This window comes from Manis javanica, chromosome 17, assembly GCF_040802235.1.
Source record: "Manis javanica isolate MJ-LG chromosome 17, MJ_LKY, whole genome shotgun sequence".
Taxonomy (NCBI): Eukaryota; Metazoa; Chordata; class Mammalia; order Pholidota; family Manidae; genus Manis; species Manis javanica.
Window position 1 is genome coordinate 27,438,870 of NC_133172.1, and position 22,633 is coordinate 27,461,502.

The window sequence follows — 22,633 nt, forward strand, 5'->3', positions numbered from 1 at the left end:
TTAAACTAGGGTATACAATTTTTAATAACAACTCCTCAACTTGCCACTGTATCGGAAAGACTACCCACCCTATCATCCATCTCAGACCAGCTCAGCAATAAATTCACTTATAAAACTGCTATAAGGAAATAAATCATCTCCTAAGTATTCACAGCTGAGTCAAAGGGTTTTTTTAAAGCATTAAGCCCTTACAAGACTCTATTATTCTCATATAAATTAGGTTTGGAAAAGTCTAGCATTTCTTAGGATTCTGAGTTTAATAATCTCTTAAACAGATTGACTTAAAATCTGGCAAACTGACTTAAAACAGTTTTAGCTATTGGAAAAATTGGTCTTGCTTACTAACCAACAGAAAGCATTGGATCTCTACAAATCTTAATCAAACAATGCAGGCCAGACCTCTGAATGGACTTACAAAAAACTTGAGTATCAGAAAACTGAAGAACTTGTCTGACTTCTATCAAAAAACAGAACCACACAGACATAAAATTGCAAGAAATAACTCCATCTGAAGATGAATCTGTGCTTGAGTAAATGAAAGAGTAACTACATTAAACAGATGAAGCCACTGGAATTTTCTATCCCTGAAGAGTACAGACAAGCCTTCAGGGCACCAGAGAATCCAAGAGGACTCCACACACAGGAATGCTACCAGTGGTGGACTCCAGACGACTGGATAATGAGTAATTTTTTTGTTTCTTTCTATGTCTCTGCATGTACTTTGCACATGTTCTACAATAACCATTGTTCTTTTATCATCAGAAAAATTAAAAATATAAAAAGTATTGCCATATTGAGAGGAAAAAACTAAGATTATTACATAAACAGGCTATGTGTTCTTGGCAGTTTGAGACATAAAACCATCACATAAGTGAATGGATATTCTAAACTAAGAAAAAGCCCCACTGTAAATACTGTTAAGACTCTGCACATAGTAGGTACTAACTCTTGCTATAAGTGTTATAGATCAGATAAGTTATCAGATAAGCTTTAATCTTACTTATGAACAAGTATTCCATATATTCACACTAGATATACCATCTGATTCCCCAGATTCTCAGAAATGCCCTCTGTTAGTAAACTTAGTCATTTTTACACTTAACTATCAGAATTCTACATAATTATTTATGACATTTTGGCAATTTCATTATGATTTCCTCACCAATCCAGGAAGAACTCTTATCCACCATAAAATCTATAATATCAATGCTATTTTTACTAGGCCAAAAAATAAAATATTTTTATTGTAGTGATTTATCCTGCAGATGTGTTATTTTATACACACATCTGTTATACATCAAATATTGGAAAGGAGAAAGAAGAAATTACACACATCAAACAAAAAAGGGGGTGAGGTGATGTACTAGTGAACAGCAGGAAAGTAAGCTCCCAGCCTTGTTCCCATTAAGAAATTTTGACAAGATAAAGAACATAGCTTAAGCAGTTTGTGAACAGCTGCACAAGTCCCAAAATGATATACGATTTTTTGCATTACAAGCTTTATTGCTGACTTGAAGCTCTTTTGGTAAATAGTTGAACAGGTGCATCTAAATTTGACATGTTATAGAAATACAGAGGACTAAGATGAATGACTATAAAGTCACCTAAATTTAGGAATCACTCTAAAGGTACAATAAAATTATAACTGCCAAAAAGTTATATTTAATAGACTCTTTGAACATTAACGTTTTCAAGAGTACTTTGGTCAAGATACAAAGTGCAGAATTTGTGACATTCAGCAAGCTTTTAAAGAATTAAGATAAAGATTTCTGGTCCAGTTTCAAGTTGGACCTATACCTCTCACAAAAATAAGGTAAATTTAAAATAAAAAACCATGCAACAATATGTCCATAACAAAAAAGAAACAGTAAGCAACAAATTAAAAAAATGATAAACTTAACAAAAAACATTCCTGGGAGTATTTTTTTATTCTAGAAATGAGATTTCCTTTCCATAAACCAACCATAATCTGTAGACTATGCTTCTTCTTAGTGGTCTTTCTTCTCTATGTATTATCTTCCCAACACATATAACACCACAAAGAACCATATTATACATTGCTCAAACACAGAGTCAATCCCCTGTACACCTGTAGATACCCTTAATGTTTCAAGGCAACTCATTAGGGATCAAATGGGTTGAAATCATATTTCTGGAGCTTCAACAAGATGCAGTGATTTACTGTTTTCTTAGCATATCATGTATGAGAGTTTGGTTTCCATACTCACCTTCCAATTCAACGGAGTCAGAAATGGAGAATGTGCCATTAACCACATAATGGCCAGGACAAATGATAATGGTGTCACCTTCATAGCAGGCATTTATAGCAGACAATGGATCACTGTGAAACTAGAAAACAACAGCATATTGCAAATATACCCCCAAAGCAACCTGAGTATTACTTCAAGTGTCTTCATGTTTCACTTTGAAAAGGGAGCCAAAACTGCATACTTAAGAAACTCCTTTGCTACTGCACTGAGGCCAACACATGCTGATAAAAGGCAGTAGTACTCTTTGCACTCCCCATTTTACAGAAAACCAGCTCTGGGAAGACCCAATAAATACTTGGTAGAGTTCAGGAAAACCTGGGGTGAATGGGAAGGGGAAAAAAGCCACATGGAGCAAGAAACTCTTTTACCTGAATTTCTACTTCTTCCTTACAAGGCTCCTGACAAAGCCTGTCCCTGAGCAGGGACTGCAGGAGACCAGTCATCATGGTGGAGGAGACTACATGGGTGACCTTCTGACCATCTGGACGGATGCCCTTTGCTTGGATATTAGAATTCTTCTGATAACCAAACACATATCTTAAAGAAATCAAACAGACCTATTAGTTCTCAGTAAGACAGCTGGTTAGAAAAGATACAAAGAATAACAAAGACACACTTACCTCAACAAAGGATTCTCAATGAGTTTCAGCTTTTGTTTCAATTGTTCAATTTCTGAATACAATTTTAACCCTTCCACCATAGAGATGTTTTCCTGCTCAGAATCAGAGTTACAAGTTGACAAACAGCTTCTCAGATTTAAAAATTTCCTGTAACTCTCCTCACATTGAGACAACAGATTGCGGTAATCAACAATAAGTCCTGAAGGAACTCGGTCTTCAAGAATGTCATAATGCCTGAAAATTTAAAAGCAAATTCAAATCCATTGCCTTTTAGACACATTTTCCTATCACTAAGACAGCCCATTTAGTCCTCAAAGGCTCAGTAAAAAAGTCTTTGATAGTACGTAACTCAGGTACATGTTAAGCCTTTCTGAATAGCACTCCACTATAAGTAGAAGCTACTAAAAGTTTCTGGGAACATTTCATTAAGATTTTTTCTTCTTTGGAGGAGTTGCTATTTTTTTCCCTTAGATCCAAGAATTTGTACTTTAGAAACACTGAAAGTTCATGTTGCACAATTTGGACTTATTATTTAATAAGAAATGATTTTCTTATACATTAGATTGTAAATCTTATTAAAGTGGGTGGCAGAGGGCATCCTGGGGAAGAAGTGGAGAGGAAAAGTATCCCAAATAGTTTCATAACAATATTTAAGATTACTATATTTACAGGATAAAAATTTTTTAAGTGATTCAAATCACCTAGTGCTTCCTTGCATTTAAAGCACTGTGGCATGAAAGTATGCTGAATATTCCCTCAGGAAGATAATTAGATTATTCCAAAAACATAAGCCTTTCAGATTCTGATAAAAAAAATAAAGCTGTCATTTCAAAACAAGTGATTAAAATAAAGTAACCTTCTCAAATACATAGACAAAGCAAAAAGTATTTCTAGATGAAATAACTTGTGAATGTACAATCAAATTAACAGATTTTAAATTAATGAATTTGAAAGTAAACTGCAATATTACTGTACTAACTGTAGTTTTAAAATAATTGCCTTATTTCTCATTCAAAAGTATATTGACTAGCTATGCCTTAGGCCAGAACTTTTCAACCTTGGCTGCTTATTAGAATTTCTGGGGAGCTTTTAAAAATACAGATGCTCAGGTCCCCATCCAGACAAATTAAATTAGTCTCCAGAGAGAGGTTTTTTTAAAAGTTCCTTGAGGATTCTAATGTGCAGCCAAGGTTGAGAATTATTGTCTTAGATGATGTTTAACTTAGTTAGTCATGCTCTAAATAAGATGGGGGGGAAAGAACAGAACTACATCTTAAACAAATTTATACCAAATTATAGTGAACATTCAAACAGTACCCAAAATGAATAAGAAATAAATTTTTTCTACTTTTCAAGTAAATGAATTAGGTGAAGCTTGGAAAGCAAGGATTTTGTCTGCTTTGGTTAATTCATACTCATTTAAAGATTCTCTAGAAATCCACTTGGCAAATAAGAAATTGGGGACCAATTCACTGACTGCTTGATCAAGTCTATTAAGTTATGAAGATTAAAACTCAAATTTCCAATATCCATGCCAATCAGTGAACTTCTCATTAATATGAGACTTCATAGTCTGGAAGCAATGAACGAATATCTGTGTCTCAGACCCACAAGCCTTGAAGCAGTGTTTTGAATTAGAAAGGAAGAACATTTGCTTCACTGTGTAAAACCAAGACAATATGTGTGTATTTGATTCCTTTTAAATATTTTCTGTTGTTAACTCTACAACTATCTTAACCCAGGTACCATTTTTAAGAGTCTATATAGATTTGATAACATTCCACTTTCCCCATCAAGTACCATAGTTTATTCTCCATAACTGAAAACAATTCCTTCCTTATGCTTACCCATCTGCAAGTGATGCCCAAGATATGTATGTAAGATATTTTCTTGTTGTTAGAACATGCAAAGTTGTCATTCAGAATAGTTTTTAACAAGTAAAGATCTAATTTACCAGATACACAATATTCACCTACCATTACATTTCACTTCAATTAAAACCAATCATTGCTCTTTAACAGCAAGTATATCAAAACTAAAAAATTTGCAAGGTTATTGAAATTCTGGCATTTTATTTAAAAAACTATGGGAAAGACAAGCATGTATGGCAAAGGCAAGAGTAACAGCAGCGCCATCCTGGCCAAGAGCCAGGCCTGGGAGAAATGGCAGCATAAGAGGTGAGACAGAGGCTTCCTCCTACAACCACATGTAATATGAAAACATATTTAATACAACTAATACTGAAAGAGCAACAGGAAAGAGGGTTGCGCCAGACTGCATACACCTGGAGAAAAGAATAAACCTCATGGAACAGGATAACATATGAAAGCTGTGGTCCAGCGGGACACAAGCCCTCCCCACCCAGCTCACTGGCAGGAGGAAGAGAAACGGAGCAGGGAGGGAGTGGAGGCTTGGGACTGCTGAACACCTAGCTCTGGAGATCTGCTCTGGGAGCACAAACCTACATTTCATGGTGCTCTCATGATTATGGGGGTTAGAAAGCTAAGATAGGCAGAATACCTGGAGAGACTGAGATTCCAGCCACTTACGGAAAGCAGGGATCCATATCCGGCTGCTCTGGGACAAAAGAAAGGCAGGCAGTCTGAGAGACTTCCTAACAGCAAGAGGGCTGCTAAAGGGGCAAGGATTGCACAGAGCTTACTGCTCAGGAGAAAGGACAGGTAGACAAAATTGTCCAGGTGCACTCTACCCAGCAGGTTGGGAACTTTCACCATCTTGAGGTGCTTCAGTCCCCTGGCTGGCTACGCAGTTCCAGGGACCCCCTCCATGACACACAGCTTACTGTGCTTTCCTCCCTGCCAGCCCCACCTGGCTCACAAACCGGCAAACCCTACCCTGGCGTTAGGCTAGCCAGAGGGAAGACCTGCCTACAGCAGCTAAAAATGCAAAGCATAGAGGCTTATACCTGTGTGTTTGGCCCACTGATTCTGACAGTGGAAAAAGGCATAGCAGCTGGGAAGCAGGAAACAGATCTTTCATCCCCCGAAGCAGCAACATCAGTCCCCTGCGACCACAGACATCACTCCAGGGGCTGAGTATTCAGGAACTCAGGAATGAATTCCAGTCGGAGATCCAAACATTACAGAACATAGTATCAGAAATGAAACATACAATGGGAGATATTAAAAGCAGATTAGCCAGGGTGGAGGAGATGATAAATGAAATAGAAATTAGAGAAGAGGAATACAAAGAAGCTGAGGCAAAGAGAGAAAAAAGGATCTCTAAGAATGAAAGAATATTGAGAAAACTGTGTGAACAATCCAAACAGAACAATATTCGCATTTTAGGGGTACCAGAAGAAGAAGAGAGAGAAAAAGAGAAAGAAAGTGTCTTTGAGGAGATAATTACTGAAAACTTCCCCAATCTGGGGAAGGAGATAGTCTCACAGGCCATGGAGAGGCACACACCTCCTAACACAAGGGACCCAAAGAAGACAACACCAAGACATATAGTAATTAAAATGGCAAAGATCAAGGATAAGGACACACTATTAAAAGCAGCCAGAGAGAGAAATAAGATCACATACCAAGGAAAGCCCAACAGGCTATCATCAGACTTCTCAGCAGAAACCTTGCAGGCCATAAGGGAGTGGCATGATACATTTAATGCAATGAAGCAGAAGGGCCTCAAACCAAGACTACTATATCTGGCAAGATTATCATTTAAATTTTAAGGAAGGATTAAACAATCACCAGATAAGCAAAAGCTGAGAGAATTTACCTCCCACAAACCGTCTCTACAGTGTATTTTGGAGGGACTGCCATAGATGGAAGTGTTCCTAAGGTATAATAGCTGTCACCAGAGGTAATAAAACCACAGCAAAGAAAGTAGAACAGTTCATTACTAAGCAAATGCAGAATTAAATCAACTATCCTGTAAGTCAATAAAGGGATAGACAAAGAATACAGAATATGATACCTAATATATAAAGAATGGAGGAGGAAGAAAAAGGAGAGAAACAGAACCTTTAGATTGTATTTGTAATAGCATACTGAGTTAAGTTAGACTCTTCGGTAAGGAAGTTAACCTTGAACCTTTGGTAACCACGAATCTAAAGCTTGAAATGGCAATAAGTACATACCTATCGATAATCACCCTGAATGTAAATGGTCTGAATGAGCCAATCAAAAGACACAGAGTCACTGAATGGATAAAAAAACAAGATCCAACTATATATGGCCGACAAGAGACTTACTTCAAACCCAAAGACATACACAGACTAAAAGTGAAGGGATGGAAAAAGATTATTTCATGCAACTAACAGGGAGAAAAAAGCAGGAGTTGCAGTACTTGTATCAGACAAAATAGACTTCAAAACAAAGAAAGTCACAAGAGACAAAGGAGGACATTACATAATGATAAAGCGGTCAAACCAGCCAGAAGATATAACCATTATAAATATCTATGTGCCCAACACAGGAGCACCTACATATGTGAAACAAATAGTGACAGAATTAAAAGGGGAAATAGAATGCAATGCATTCTTTCTAGGAGACTTCAACACTCCACTCACTCCAAAGGACAGTTCAACCAGACAATACATAGGTAAAAAGGCAGAGGTACTAAACAACACATTAGAATAGCTGGACCTGACAGACATCTATAGAACTCTTCACCCAAAAGCAGCAGAATACACATTCTGAGCATAAATGCCACATTTTCAAGAATACATCATATACTAGGCCACAAAAAGAGCCTCGGTAAATTCAAAAAGATTGAAATTGTACCAACCAGTTTCTCAGACCACAAAGATATTAAACTATAAATAAATTACACAAAGATAATAAAAAATCCCACAAAAACATGGAGGCTTCACAACATGCACCTGAATAACCAATGGATCAATGACCAAATAAAAACAGAGATCAAGCAATATGTGGGTACCAGTGACAACAATAATTCAACACTACAAAATTTGTGGGATGCAGCAAAGGCCATGCTAAGAGGAAACTATATTGCAATACAGGCCTACCTCAGGAAAGAACAATCCCATATGAACACTCTAAATTCACAATTAACAAAACTAGAAAAAGAAGAGCAAATGAGGCTCAAAGTCAGTAGGAGAAACATAATAAAGATTAAAGCAGAAATAAATAAAATCAAGAAGAATAAAGCAATAGAAAGAATCAGTGAAAGCAAGACGTGGTTCTTTAAGAAAATAAACAAAATAAATAAACCCCAAGCCAGACTTATCAAGTAAAAAAGAGAGTATACACACATAAACAGAATCAGAAATGAGAAAGAAAAAATTACTAAGGACACCACAGAAATATAAAGAATTATTATAGAATACTATGAAAAATTATATGCCAACAAACTGGATAACCTGGAAGAAATGCACAACTTTCTAGAAAAATACAAACTTTCAAGGCTGACCCTGAAAGAAACACAAAATCTAAACAGACTAATTGCTACCAATGAAATTGAATCGGTAATAAAAAAAAAACTACCTAAGCACAAAGCCCTGGACCAGATGCCTTCACTGCTGAATTTCATCAAACATTTGGTGAAGACCTAACACCCATTCTCCTTAAAGTTTTCCAAAAAGTAGAAGAGCAGGGAATACTTACAAACTCATTCTATGAGGCCAAATACCAAAACCAGGCAAAGATACCACAAAAAAAAGAAAACTACAGACCAATATCCCTGATGAACATAGATGCAAAAATACTCAACAAAATATTAGCAAACTGAATTCAAAAATACATCAAAAAGATCAAGCAGGATTTATTCCAGTGATGCAAGGATGGTACAATATTAGAAAATCCATCAACATCATCCACATCAAGAAGAAGGACAAAAACCACATGATCATCTCCATAGATGCCAAAAAAGCATTGCATTCGACAAAATTCAACATCCACTCATGATAAAAACTCTCAACAAAATGGGAATAGAGAGCAAGTACCTCAACAAAATAAAGGCCTTATATGACAGACCCACAGCTAACATCATACTTAACAGCGAGAAGCTAAAAGCCTTTCCTTTAAGATTGGGAACAAGACAAGGATGCCCATTCTATCCACTTTCATTCAACATAGTTCTGGAGGTCCTAGCCATGGCAATCAGACAACACAAAGAAATAAAAGGCATCCAGGGGCGGAGCCAGGATGGCGGTGTGAGTAGAGCAGTGGAAATCTCCTCCCAAAAACACATAGAGCTATGAAAATATAACAAAGAAAAATCTTCCTAAAATAGAGACCACAGGACACAGGACAACATCCAGACCACATCCACACCTGCAAGAACCCAGCGCCTTGCGAAGGGGGTAAGATACAAGCCCCGGCCCGGCGGGACCCGAGCGCCTCTCACTCCGGCTCCCGGCGGGTGGAAAGAAACCGGAGCGGTTTTTTTTTTGGCGAGCGCTTTTTGGAAGCCTTAAAGGGACGGGCCCCCGTTGCTAGGGAGGCAGGGTGGCGGGACCAGTGAGCAGGTGCCTGGGAACGGCGCCTGAGGACAAAGAATATCCCGCGTATCTCCCTGCGGGACCAGCGAGAAGGTGCCTGGGACCAGTGCCTGAGGACAAAGAATATCGAGCGTTCATTCCCTGCGGGACCGGTGGGTGGGTGCTTTTTGGAAGCCTTGAAAGGACAGGGACCCTGGTGCTAGGGAGACAGGGCAGCAGGACCAGTGAGCGGGTGCCTGGGACCGGCACCTGAGGACAAAAAAAAAACAAACAAATCGCATGTTTTTTCTTTTTTTTTTTTTCTTTCTTTCTGTTCCCTCTCTCATTGTTGCTGTTGTTGTTTTGGTTTGGAGACTGCTTTTTGGAAGTCTTAAAGGGGCAGGACAGGTCACTTAGACCAGAGGCAGGGAATCTGGGGATCTCTGGGCACTCTAACCCCCTGGGCAGCAGGGAGCACAGAGGCCCCTTACGGAGATAAATAGCCTCCTGGCCGCTCCCCCTCCAACGGGGCTCCACCATTTTGGAGGAACAGCCCCAGCCAGGCCAAGCCCACAGCAACAGCGGAGATAAACCCCAAAGCAACTAGGCAGGAAGCAGAAGCCCTGTCTGCGCACAGCTGCCCAGCACAAGCAACTGGAGGTTACTAGTCTCCCAGGAAAAGGCTACAAACCAACAAGAAGGGAAGCTCTTCCAGCAGTCACTTGTACCAGCTCTGCAAACTATCTCTATCACCATGAAAAGACAAAACTACAGGCAGACAAAGATCACAGAGACAACACCTGAGAAGGAGACAGACCTAACTAGTCTTCCTGAAAAAGAATTCAAAATAAAAATCATGAACATGCTGACAGAGATGCAGAGAAAAATGCAAGAGCAATGGGATGAGATGCAGAGAAAAATGCAAGAGCAGTGGGATGAGATGCAGAGAAAAATGCAAGAGCAGTGGGATGAAGTCCGGAAGGAAATCACAGATGTTAGAAAAGAGATCACAGAAGTGAAACAATCCCTGGAAGGATTTATAAGCAGAATGGATAAGATGCAAGAGGCCATTGAAGGAATAGAAGCCAGAGAACAGGAACGTATAGAAGCTGACATAGAGAGAGATAAAAGGATCTCAAGGAATGAAACAACACTAAGAGAAATATGTGACCAATACAAAAGGAATAACATTCGTATTATAGGGATACCAGAAGAGGAAGAAAGAGGAAAAGGGATAGAAACTGTCTTTGAAGAAATAATTGCTGAAAACTTCCCCAAACTGGGGGAGGAAATAATGGAGCAGACCATGGAATTATACAGAACCCCCAACAGAAAGGATCCAAGGAGGACAACACCAAGACACATAGTAATTAAAATGGCAAGGATCAAGGAAAAGGAAAGAGTTTTAAAGGCAGCTAGAGAGAAAAAGGTCACCTATAAAGGAAAACCAATCAGGCTAACATCAGACTTCTCAACAGAAACCCTACAGGCCAGAAGAGAATGGCATGATATACTTAATGCAATGAAACAGAAGGGCCTTGAACCAAGGATACTGTATCCAGCACGACTATCATTTAAATATGATGGTGGGATGAAACAATTCCCAGACAAGCAAAAGCTGAGGGAATTTGCTTCCCACAAACCACCTCTACAGGGCATCCTACAGGGACTGCTCTAGATGGGAGCACCCGTAAAAAGAGCACAGAACAAAACACACAACATATGAAGAATGGAGGAGGAGGAATAAGAAGGGAGAGAAGAAAAGAATCTCCAGACAGTGTATATAACAGCTCAATAAGCGAGCTAAGTTAGGCAGTAAGATACTAAAGAAGCTAACCTTGAACCTTTGGTAACCACGAATCTAAAGCCTGAAATGGCAATAAGTACATATCTCTCAATAGTCACCCTAAATGTAAATAGACTTAATGCACCAATCAAAAGACATAGAGTAATAGAATGGATAAAAAAGCAAGACCCATCTATATGCTGCTTACAAGAAACTCACCTTAAACCCAAAGATAAGCATAGACTAAAAGTCAAGGGATGGAAAAACATATTTCAGGCAAACAACAGTGAGAAGAAAGCAGGTGTTGCAGTACTAATATCAGACAAAATAGACTTCAAAACAAAGAAAGTAACAAGAGATAAAGAAGGCCACTACATAATGATAAAGGGCTCAGTCCAACAAGAGGATATAACCATTCTAAATATATATGCACCCAATACAGGAGCACCAGCATATGTGAAGCAAATACTAACAGAACTAAAGAGCGAAATAGACTGCAATGCATTCATTGTAGGAGACTTCAACACACCACTCACCCCAAAGGATAGATCCACCGGGCAGAAAATAAGTAAAGACACACAGGCACTGAACAACACACTAGAACAGATGGACCTAATACACATCTATAGAACTCTACATCCAAAAGCAACAGGATATACATTCTTCTCAAGTGCACATGGAACATTCTCCAGAGTAGACCACATACTAGCTCACAGAAAGAGCCTCAGTAAATTCCAAAATATTGAAATTCTACCAACCAATTTTTCAGACCACAAAGGTATGAAAGTAGAAATGAATTCTACAAAGAAAACAAAAAGGCTCACAAACACATGGAGGCTTAACAACATGCTACTAAATAATCAATGGATCAATGAACAAATCAAAATAGAGATCAAGGAATATATAGAAACAAATGACAACAACAACACTAAGCCCCAACTTCTGTGGGACGCAGCGAAAGCAGTCTTAAGAGGAAAGTATATAGCAATCCAGGCACACTTGAAGAAGGAAGAACAATCCCAAATGAATAGTCTAACATCACAATTATTAAAACTGGAAAAAGAAGAACAAAGGAGGCCTAAACTCAGCAGAAGGAGGGACATAATAAAGATCAGAGAAGAAATAAACAAAATTGAGAAGAATAAAACAATAGCAAAAATCAACGAAACCAAGAGCTGGTTCTTTGAGAAATTAAACAAAATAGATAAGCCTCTAGCCCAACTTATTAAGAGAAAAAGAGAATCAACACAAATCAACATAATCAGAAATGAGAATGGAAAAATCACGACAGACTCCACAGAAATACAAAGAATTATTAAAGACTACTATGAAAACCTATATGCCAACAAGCTGGAAAACCTAGAAGAAATGGACAACTTCCTAGAAAAATACAACCTCCCAAGACTGACCAAGGAAGAAACACAAAAGTTAAACAAAGCAATTACAAGCAAAGAAATTGAAACAGTAATCAAAAAACTACCCAAGAACAAAACCCCGGGGCCGGACGGATTTACCTCGGAATTTTATCAGACACACAGAGAAGACATAATACCCATTCTCCTTAAAGTGTTCCACAAAATAGAAGAAGAGGGAATACTCCCAAACTCATTCTATGAGGCCAACATCACCCTAATACCAAAACCAGGCAAAGACCCCACCAAAAAAGAAAATTACAGACCAATATCCCTGATGAATGTAGATGCAAAAATACTCAATAAAATATTAGCAAACAGAATTCAACAGTATATCAAAAGGATCATACACCATGACCAAGTGGGGTTCATCCCAGGGATGCAAGGATGGTACAACATTCGAAAATCCATCAACATCATCCACCACATTAACAAAAAGAAAGACAAAAACCACATGATCATCTCCATAGATGCTGAAAAAGCATTTGACAAAATTCAACATCCATTCATGATAAAAACTCTCAGCAAAATGGGAATAGAGGGCAAGTACCTCAACATAATAAAGGCCATATATGATAAACCCACAGCCAGCATTATACTGAACAGCGAGAAGCTGAAAGCATTTCCACTGAGATCGGGAACCAGACAGGGATGCCCACTCTCCCCACTGTTATTTAACATAGTACTGGAGGTCCTAGCCACGGCAATCAGACAAAACAAAGAAATACAAGGAATCCAGATTGGTAAAGAAGAAGTTAAACTGTCACTATTTGCAGATGATATGATACTGTACATAAAAAACCCTAAAGACTCCACTCCAAAACTACTAGAACTGATATCGGAATACAGCAAAGTTGCAGGATACAAAATCAACACACAGAAATCTGTAGCTTTCCTATACACTAACAACGAATCAATAGAAAGAGAAATCAGGAAAACAATTCCATTCACCATTGCATCAAAAAGAATAAAATACCTAGGAATAAACCTAACCAAAGAAGTGAAAGACTTATACTCTGAAAACTACAAGTCACTCTTAAGAGAAATTAAAGGGGACACTAACAGATGGAAACTCATCCCATGCTCGTGGCTAGGAAGAATTAATATCGTCAAAATGGCCATCCTGCCCAAAGCAATATACAGATTTGATGCAATCCCTCTGAAATTACCAGCAACATTCTTCAATGAATTGGAACAAATAATTCAAAAATTCATATGGAAACACCAAAGACCCCGAATAGCCAAAGCAATCCTGAAAAAGAAGAATAAAGTAGGGGGGATCTCACTCCCCAACTTCAAGATCTACTACAAAGCCATAGTAATCAAGACAATTTGGTACTGACACAAGAACAGAGCCACAGACCAGTGGAACAGATTAGAGACCCCAGAAATTAACCCAAACATATATGTTCAATTAATATTTGATAAAGGAGCCATGGACATACAATGGCAAAATGACAGTCTCTTCAACAGATGGTACTGGCAAAACTGGACAGCTACATGTAGGAGAATGAAACTGGACCATTGTCTAACCCCATATACAAAGGTAAACTCAAAATGGATCAAAGACCTGAATGTAAGTCATGAAACCATTAAACTCTTGGAAAAAAACATAGGCAAAAATCTCTTAGACATAAACATGAGAGATCTCTTCTTGAACATATCTCCCCGGGCAAGGAAAACAACAGCAAAAATGAGCAAGTGGGACTACATTAAGCTGATAAGCTTCTGTACAGCGAAAGACACCATCAATAGAACAAAAAGGAACCCTACAGTATGGGAGAATATATTTGAAAATGACAGATCCGATAAAGGCTTGACGTCCAGAATATATAAAGAGCTCACACGCCTCAACAAACAAAAAAACAAATAACCCAATTAAAAAATGGGCAGAGGAACTGAACAGACAGTTCTCCAAAAAAGAAATACAGATGGCCAAGAGACACATGAAAAGATGCTCCACATCGCTAATTATCAGAGAAATGCAAATTAAAACTACAATGAGGTATCACCTCACACCAGTAAGGATAGCTGCCATCCAAAAGACAAACAACAACAAATGTTGGCGAGGCTGTGGAGAAAGGGGAACCCTCCTACACTGCTGGTGGGAATGTAAATTAGTTCAACCATTGTGGAAAGCAGTATGGAGGTGCATCAAAATGCTCAAAACAGACCTACCATTTGACCCAGGAATTCCACTCCTAGGAATTTACCCTAAGAACGCAGCAATCAAGTTTGAGAAATACAGATGCACTCCTATGTTTATCATAGCACTATTTACAATAGCCAAGAATTGGAAGCAACCTAAATGTCCATCGGTAGATGAATGGACAAAGAAGACGTGGTACATATACACAATGGACTACTACTCAGCCATAAGAAGTGGAAAAATCCAACCATTTGCAGCAACATGGATGGAGCTGGAGAGTATTATGCTCAGCGAAATAAGCCAAGCGGAGAAAGAGAAATACCAAATGACTTCACTCATCTGAGGAGTATAGGAACAAAGGAAAAACCGAAGGAACAAAACAGCAGTGGAATTACAGAACCCAAAAATGGACTAACAGGTACCAAAGGGAAAGGAACTGGGGAGGATGGGTGGGCAGGGAGGGATAAGGGGGGGGAAGAAGAAGGGGGGTATTAAGATTAGCATGCATGGGGGCGAGGGAGAAAGGGGAGGGTGGGCTGCACAACACAGAGAGGACAAGTAGTGACTCTACAACATTTTGTTAAGCTGAGGGACAGTAACCGTAATGTGGTTGTTAGGGGTGACCTGATATAGGGGAGAGCATAGTAAACATAGTATTCTTCATGTAAGTGTAGATTAAAAATTAAAAAAAAAAAAAAAAAAAGAAAGAAAGAAAGAAAAGGGGGATTACTCCTTAACAGGATAAAACTATTGGTAAATCAAAGATCAACGCATGCTTTAAATATCCTTAATGTTGGTCACTTAAAGGGTGTCAGATGATCAGCTATGGAGGTACTCTTTTCTGATAATATTCCTTTCTCTTAATTAAAAAAAAAAAAAAAAAAAGCAATTACTGTGTGCTGACCTCCAATGAGTTCTGCACAGTGGTATAGAGGGCATGTCAAAGTGTGGGCAAAGGGTCTGTTTGTTTCTAAGCAGAAGATCAAGGCCTAGCTTGGATACCCAGAAAATGAACTAAGATACGATATGAGGAGGAGCTTCTGGCATCAGCACTCTCTGGAGGACTTGTGCCGGGGGATGATCATCAAAAAGCCTCCACAGGGATCCGGACGATGCTGCGGTTGTGGCTGCATCCAGCCCACCGTCTCCTGGACTTGCCATAAGAATGAGGAGGGAGATGTCTAGACTGGCATGTGCATACAGTGAGACAACGAATTTGACCGGATCTGTACTGTTGGAACTCAACCAGGAGTTGGGAGGGGTGCAAGTTGTAGCACTCCAAAATCTCATGACTATAGACTATCTATGGTTAAAAGAACATATGGGATGTGAACAGATCCCAGGAATAGGCTGCTTTAATTTGTCTGATGGTTCAAGTACAGTTGGACAATATCCATCATATCATAGATAAATTTTCACAAATGCCTAGGGTGCCTAAATGGTTTTCTTGTCTTCACTGGAGATGGATGGTAATTATAGATTTGCTTTGTTTATGTCACCGTATTCCTATTATGTTAATATGTGTGTACAAATTAGTTAGTAGTTTAAAACCTATACATACTTAAGGTACTCTACAAGAAGATATGTCAAAGAAATAATCAATCCTCCCATGTTTCCTTCATATGCTACATCTATAGCTTTTCTTCTTCCTTCCTAATTACAACCCTTAAATAGAATTCGTGCCTCATATCGAATTTACCGAGTATCATAATTCCTCCAGGTGGTAAAGATACCTCGAGACAAGTGCTGGGCATAGAAGCCACAGGGCATAAATCTGCAAAGAAGTAAAAAGCTAACCTTTGCAAACAATATGGCTTCTCTCTCACTTACCAACTTTACATTTCCCTGTATGGCCCCGGAAGATGACTGGTTAGCCAGAGACGGGTAAGATTCCTCAAGGGAGGAACAACCTAAGACAGGCACAGTCGCAGGGGGGTCATCAGGTGAGAATTTGGGGATCAACAGAGGTGAGGCTCAGAACCTCATCCCCCCTGCTTTGAGAGAAATCTTCTGCATCCGTGGATGTCTTGCTGCCCTTGTCTAGCCTGGATTAATACTTAGTCCATAGGCACACACCTGATCATCTGATCATCTACATTTGCCTTCTTACAGCACTAAACTATGTTTTCTACCTTTATCTTGCATCTACCTACCACTTCAGCATTTTATTAAAAATAAAAATAATAATAATAATAGGAGAAATGTGGGATCAACATATAAATCAAGTACAAAAATCAAACGAATATTCATATTTGACCTGATTGTTTATAGGTCATATTGCATGATCAAAACCGAAAGTTTCTGTGATGACTGCCCTTGTACTGTTCACCATGTAAGAATTTATTCACTATGTAAGAATTCGTTCACCATGTAAGAACTTGTTCGTTATGCTTCAGAAGATTGGAGACTGACGAGAATTAGGCTTTAGATGGATTAATGATTGTACATTGAGCGTTGACCCCCCTATACTGATTTTTATTGTTGTTAACAACCATTTGATCAATAAATATGAGAGATGCCCTCTCAAAAAAAAAAAAAAAAAAGGCATCCAGATTGGCAAGCAAGAAGTTAAACTGTCCCTGTTTGCAGATGACATGACATTGTACATAAAAATCCCTAAAGAATCCACACCAAAACTACTAGATTTAATATCTGAATTCAGCAAAGTTGCAGGATACAAAATTAATACACAGAAATCTGTCACATTTCTAAACACTAACCATGAACTAGCAGAAAGACCAATCTGGAAAACAATTCCATTCACAATTGCATCAAAAAGAATAAAATACCTAGGAATAAACCTAACCAAGGAAATGAAAGACCTATACTTTGAAAACTACAAGACACTCATGAGAGAAATTAAAGAAGATATCAATAAATGGAAACACATCCTGTGTTCATGGATAGGAAGAATTAATATTGTCAAAATGGCCATCCTGCCTAAAGCAATCTACAGATTCAATGCAATTCCTATCAAAATACCAACAGCATTCTTAAGTAAACTAGAGCAAATCATTCTAAAATTCATATAGAACCACAAAAGACCCTGAATAGCCAAAGCAATCCTGAGCAGGAAGAATAAAGCTTGGGGGATTACACTCCCCAACTTCAAGCTCTACTACAAAGCCACAGTAATCAAGAAAATTTGGTACTGGCACAAGAACAGAACCATAGACCAATGGAACAGATTACACAGCCCAGATATATACCCAATCATATATGGTCAATTAATATATGATAAAGGAGCCATGGATATACAATGGGGAAACGACAGCCTCTTCAACAACTGGTGTTGGCAGAACTGGACAGCTACATGCAAGAGAATGAAGCTGGATTATTGTGTAACCCCATACACAAAAGTAAACTCAAAATGGATCAAAGATCTGAATGTAAGTCATGAAACCATAAAACTCTTAAAAGATAACATAGGCAAATATCCCCTGAATATAGACATGAGTAAGTTTTTCTTGAATGCATCTCTTCCAGCAAGGGAAACAAAAGCAAAAATGAACACACAGAACTACATCAAACTAAAAAGCTTCTGTATGGCAAAGGACACCATCAACAAAACAAAAAGGCATCCTATAGTATGGGAGAATATATTTGTAAACAACATATCCAACAAGAGGTTAACATCCAAAATATATAAAGAACTCACACGTCTCAACACCCAAAAAGCAAATAACCTGATTAAAAAATGGGCAGAGGATATGAAGAGACACTTCTCCAAAGAAATTCAGATGGCCAACAGACACATGAGAAGATGCTCAACATCACTAATCATCAGGGAAATGCAAATTAAAACCACAATGAGATGTCACCTCACACCAGTTAGGATGGCCAGCATCGAAAAGACTAAGAACAAATGCTGGTGAGGATGAAGAGAAAGGGGAACCCTCCTACACTGCTGGTGGGAATGTAAACTAGTTCTACCATTGTGGAAAGCAATATGGAGGTTCCTCAAAAAACTAAAAATAGAAATACCATTTGACCCAGGAATCCTACCTCCTTGGAATTTACCCGAAGAATGCAAGTTCTCAGATTCAAAAAGACATATGCACCCCTATGTTTATAGCAGCACTATTTACAATAGCCAAGATATGGAAGCAACCTAAGTGTCCATCAGTAGATGAATGGATAAAGAATATTTGGTACATATACCCATCTTCCATGTAAGCTGTCCAGCCATAAGAAACAAATCTTACCATTTGCAACAACATGGATGGAGCTGGAGGATATTATGCTCAGTGAAATAAGCCAGGTGGAGAAAGACAAGTGCCAAATGATTTCCCTCATTTGTGGAGTATAAAAATGAAGCAAAACTGAAGCAGCAGACTCAGAGACTCCAACGGACTAGTGGTTACCAAAGGGGAGGGGTATGGAAGGGTGGGTGGGGAGGGAGGGAAATGGGAATTGAGGGGTATTATGTTTAGTACACATGGTGTGAAGGGTCACAGGGAAAACAGTGTAGTACAGAGAGGACAAATAGTGACTCTGTGGCATCTTACTACACTGATGGACAGTGACTACAATTGGGTATGGGTGGGGATTTGATAATATGGGTAAATGTAGTAACCATATTGTTTTTTCATGTGAAACCCTCATAAAAGTGTATATCAATAATACCTTAATAAGAAATTTAAAATATATATATGTATATTTGTGCATTTAGTATTAAAGCACTTTTGTGAAACAAAAAAAAACAAAAATTATGGGAAATTAGGAAATGCTCAATAGAAAAATTGGAAAGGCTAAATAGAAATCACAGCAAATATATGAAGAGCTGAAATCAAACATACATAGTTCTAAATCAGGTAGAACCATTAACCAGACTTTTCACGTTTTTCTCTTATTATTTACTATTCTACCAAGAGAAATTTACTTAATCAAATTGGATTCCACAAAAATGTAAAGGCTTTACGTAACATAACCAAATAATCTTTCTGTATGAAGGAAAAAAATTACTGTTACAGTTGGTTTGGGAGTGCAAGTTCTAATTTTATTCTTACTGCAGTGCTGCCTTTCCAATTACCACTCTGGAATTCAAAAAAGTTACCTGGTCTTAGAGTACCATCTAGTGGAAGGCTAAATCTCACATTTAACAAAGTTGGTGCAGAACAATTATTTGGGTGTGTGGTTAACATGGGGTATTCTTATAATGGGAAGGTTTTTCCCTACCAAATGTGATAAATTAGAAGGCAAATGTGTTTAGATATTCTATAACTTTGTATTCACCACCAATATTAACTATTTAGTATTTTCATCTATTTGTCCAATAAGATTTAAGGGAAACTTGACAAAACATCTTGAGTTCAGCCAAAACACTAGTTTAGCATAGTAGGTTTCACTGTAGAACTTAGAATATAAGTCATACATCTTTAAAAGCACCCTTCAAAAAAAATTAAAGTAAAAAGAGTCTCTATAATTCAATTAATTTCACTGTTTTTCAATCATCTTTGAATTTAACAAAGAGTTTTAAAACATTAGGTCAATTGAGTCTTACTCAGATTTAAAAAACAGTGAGCTATTAACTTAGATGTTCTTAATTAAACTCTCTGCTTTTAGACTGTTCTTAAATACCAAAAGTTCTCCACACTAGAATAAGCTTCATTTAATAACTTGTCCGTGGGTTATACTATTTGTACATCAGTTTATTTCAGTTTGTGGGCCAAAAATTAAACAAAGCATAGCTATTTTTCCAACATGTACAAGGCCACTAATAAATACTTACAATCTCAATCGAGGTTCAACACATCTGACAAAATAATCATACTCGTCCTCCTCTTCTTCGTCCCAATTCCTCCATATGTTTTGGTAGAAAAACCTGGAAAGGAAATTACTATCATTCAAATTCAGTCACTGGCTCTAAATGTTAGGGTTTTGTAGGGCTAAGAGCTGAAGAGCAACTCAAAACAAGTCTAGCAACTATGATAGAGGATGCTGCATCTTTTCTATATTTGATAGTCATGCATCACACAAGAACTTCTTGATTGGCTAAAGTTTTTATACAACGCTGGTTCCATTAGAATCTTTTTATCAGAACTATTTATTGACCATCTGTACCTAGATGCATGGCAGTGCCATTTGTAAAGACAGAAAACACTGGGAAAGAAACAGGTTTGGGTTGAACATAAAGAGATCTGTTTTCACCATAGTCAGCTTGAAATGCCTATCTGGCCTCCAGCTGGATGAAGAGTGCAGATGAATTTATAAGCCCAGAGCTCAAGGCAAAGGTCAGGACCAGAGACATAAATCTGGGAGTTGTCAGAATATTGATGGCATTAAAGCAATAGATGAGATCATCTAGGGACATAATATAAAGCAGTAGTTCTCAATCCTGGCTGCACATTACAGTTCCCTGGGAAGCTTTCAAAAATTGATTCCCATCCCTATTCCAGGCCAATGAGTCAGAATCTCTTAGGGTGCCCCCCTGTGGGAGGGAGCAGGGAGCAGGGTCCATACTTTTTAAGGCTCCCCAAGCAATTAAAAAATTTTAGTGGGAAATTTCAAACATATACAAAAGCAAATAGTTTCATGAACACCGGGTATTCATTATCCAGCTCATAGACAACCTTACTTCATCTCTGCCAGTCCATGTCTCTCTCCCTCCCCCTACCATCTCCAAGATGGATTATTTTAAAGCATATGTTAGACAGGTGATATCACTCACAATTTTTTAGTATGTATGTACCTCTAAAATAAATCTTTATGCCAAAATTAAGTTTTTATTCCTTAATTCCAGTCATTGTTCAATTTTCTGAGCCTTTTCTCGTTGTCTCTGTTTCTTCAGTTGGTTTGCTCAGATCAGGCTCCAGACAAGGGTCAGCCATTGCACTTAACTACATCATTTTTATTCTATAGACTATCCCTCACTCCTTCTCCTTGCAATTTATTTAATAGTTTCCCACACTCTGAACTTTATTGATTGCATCCCCACGGGGTCATTTAGCATGCTCCATTTCCTTTATTTCTAGTAAACTGATAGTAAGATCTAGAGACTTGATAAGCTTTAGGAAAGATTTTTTGACAAGATATAATGTAGTTCCATCAGAAAGCACATGATACCTGGTCATCTCTTTTAATGAGGTTAAGAATGATTAATGAATTCAGCTGTTCTCAGCTTGATCCATCTACTACAACGTTCCCCATCAGGTTTTTATCAACAACTGTACCAGCCATTATGGTCATTGCCTAGAACATTCATTTTATTTCTGGTTGCAAAATACTGATATTCTGATTCTATCATTCTTTCTTCTTGTACCAGTTGGTATACGCCCATAAAGAAAATTCCCAGGTGACTCTGATGTGCTTCCAAGGCCGATTAGAGAAGAGAAAATAGCCTAGGACTGGGCCCTGGGAAACTCCAACATTCTCAAGTTTAATCATGAGAGGAAGAGCTGGCCACAGTCACTAAGAACACAAGCCAGTGACACACTGCCAGAATGGCACTGTCCCAGAAGCTGGGAGGTGTGTATTAAGAAGATGGAAATGATCAAATAACTAGAAACTAGAATGTGACCAAGAAGTCAAGCAAGATGAGATCGGAGAAGTGATGACTGGATATAAGAACAGAGGACTCCAGTGACCTTAAGCACAGTTTCAGTGGTGCTGTAGGGACAGAGGTGTTGCTGGACCTCCAGAAGTACAGGCTCTGACTGTATCTGTCAAGAAGTCATGCTGTGAAAAGGAGCAGTGAAATGCAGCCATGTCTTAACTCTTCTATACTGGATGTTAGAATCTTCACCCTCTAAATTCTACCTTTAAAAAGAAAAAAAAGAGTTAACCTCAGCATGTCTTCACTCGATCAAAAGAAAAACCTCTGCTAGCTCCTGTTGCCCTTTGAATAAAGTCCAAATTCCTGAAGTGATATTATACGGCCTCTAGAACCTCTCTCTTGGCTCAGATCCTGCACGCAAACTCCCAATTTCTCAAGCTCTTTCAAACCACCATGTGACATGCCCATCAGGCTGCCGAAAGTGCCTTCTACCTT

At 38.3% G+C, this 22,633-nt stretch overlaps 1 protein-coding gene across 1 annotated transcript in view; it reads right to left on the reverse strand.

Moving 5' to 3' along the window:
* SHCBP1 (SHC binding and spindle associated 1) overlaps positions 1–22,633 on the reverse strand; it is a 61,769-nt gene that overhangs the window by 32,667 nt on the left and 6,469 nt on the right. Inside the window, exons 5-8 of the mRNA XM_037020702.2 lie at positions 20,375–20,467; positions 2,891–3,124; positions 2,639–2,807; positions 2,229–2,349 (exon numbers count right to left, since the gene is read on the reverse strand). Coding sequence (XP_036876597.2) covers positions 2,229–2,349; positions 2,639–2,807; positions 2,891–3,124; positions 20,375–20,467 — 617 coding nt within the window. The remainder of the gene's footprint in view (positions 1–2,228; positions 2,350–2,638; positions 2,808–2,890; positions 3,125–20,374; positions 20,468–22,633) is intronic.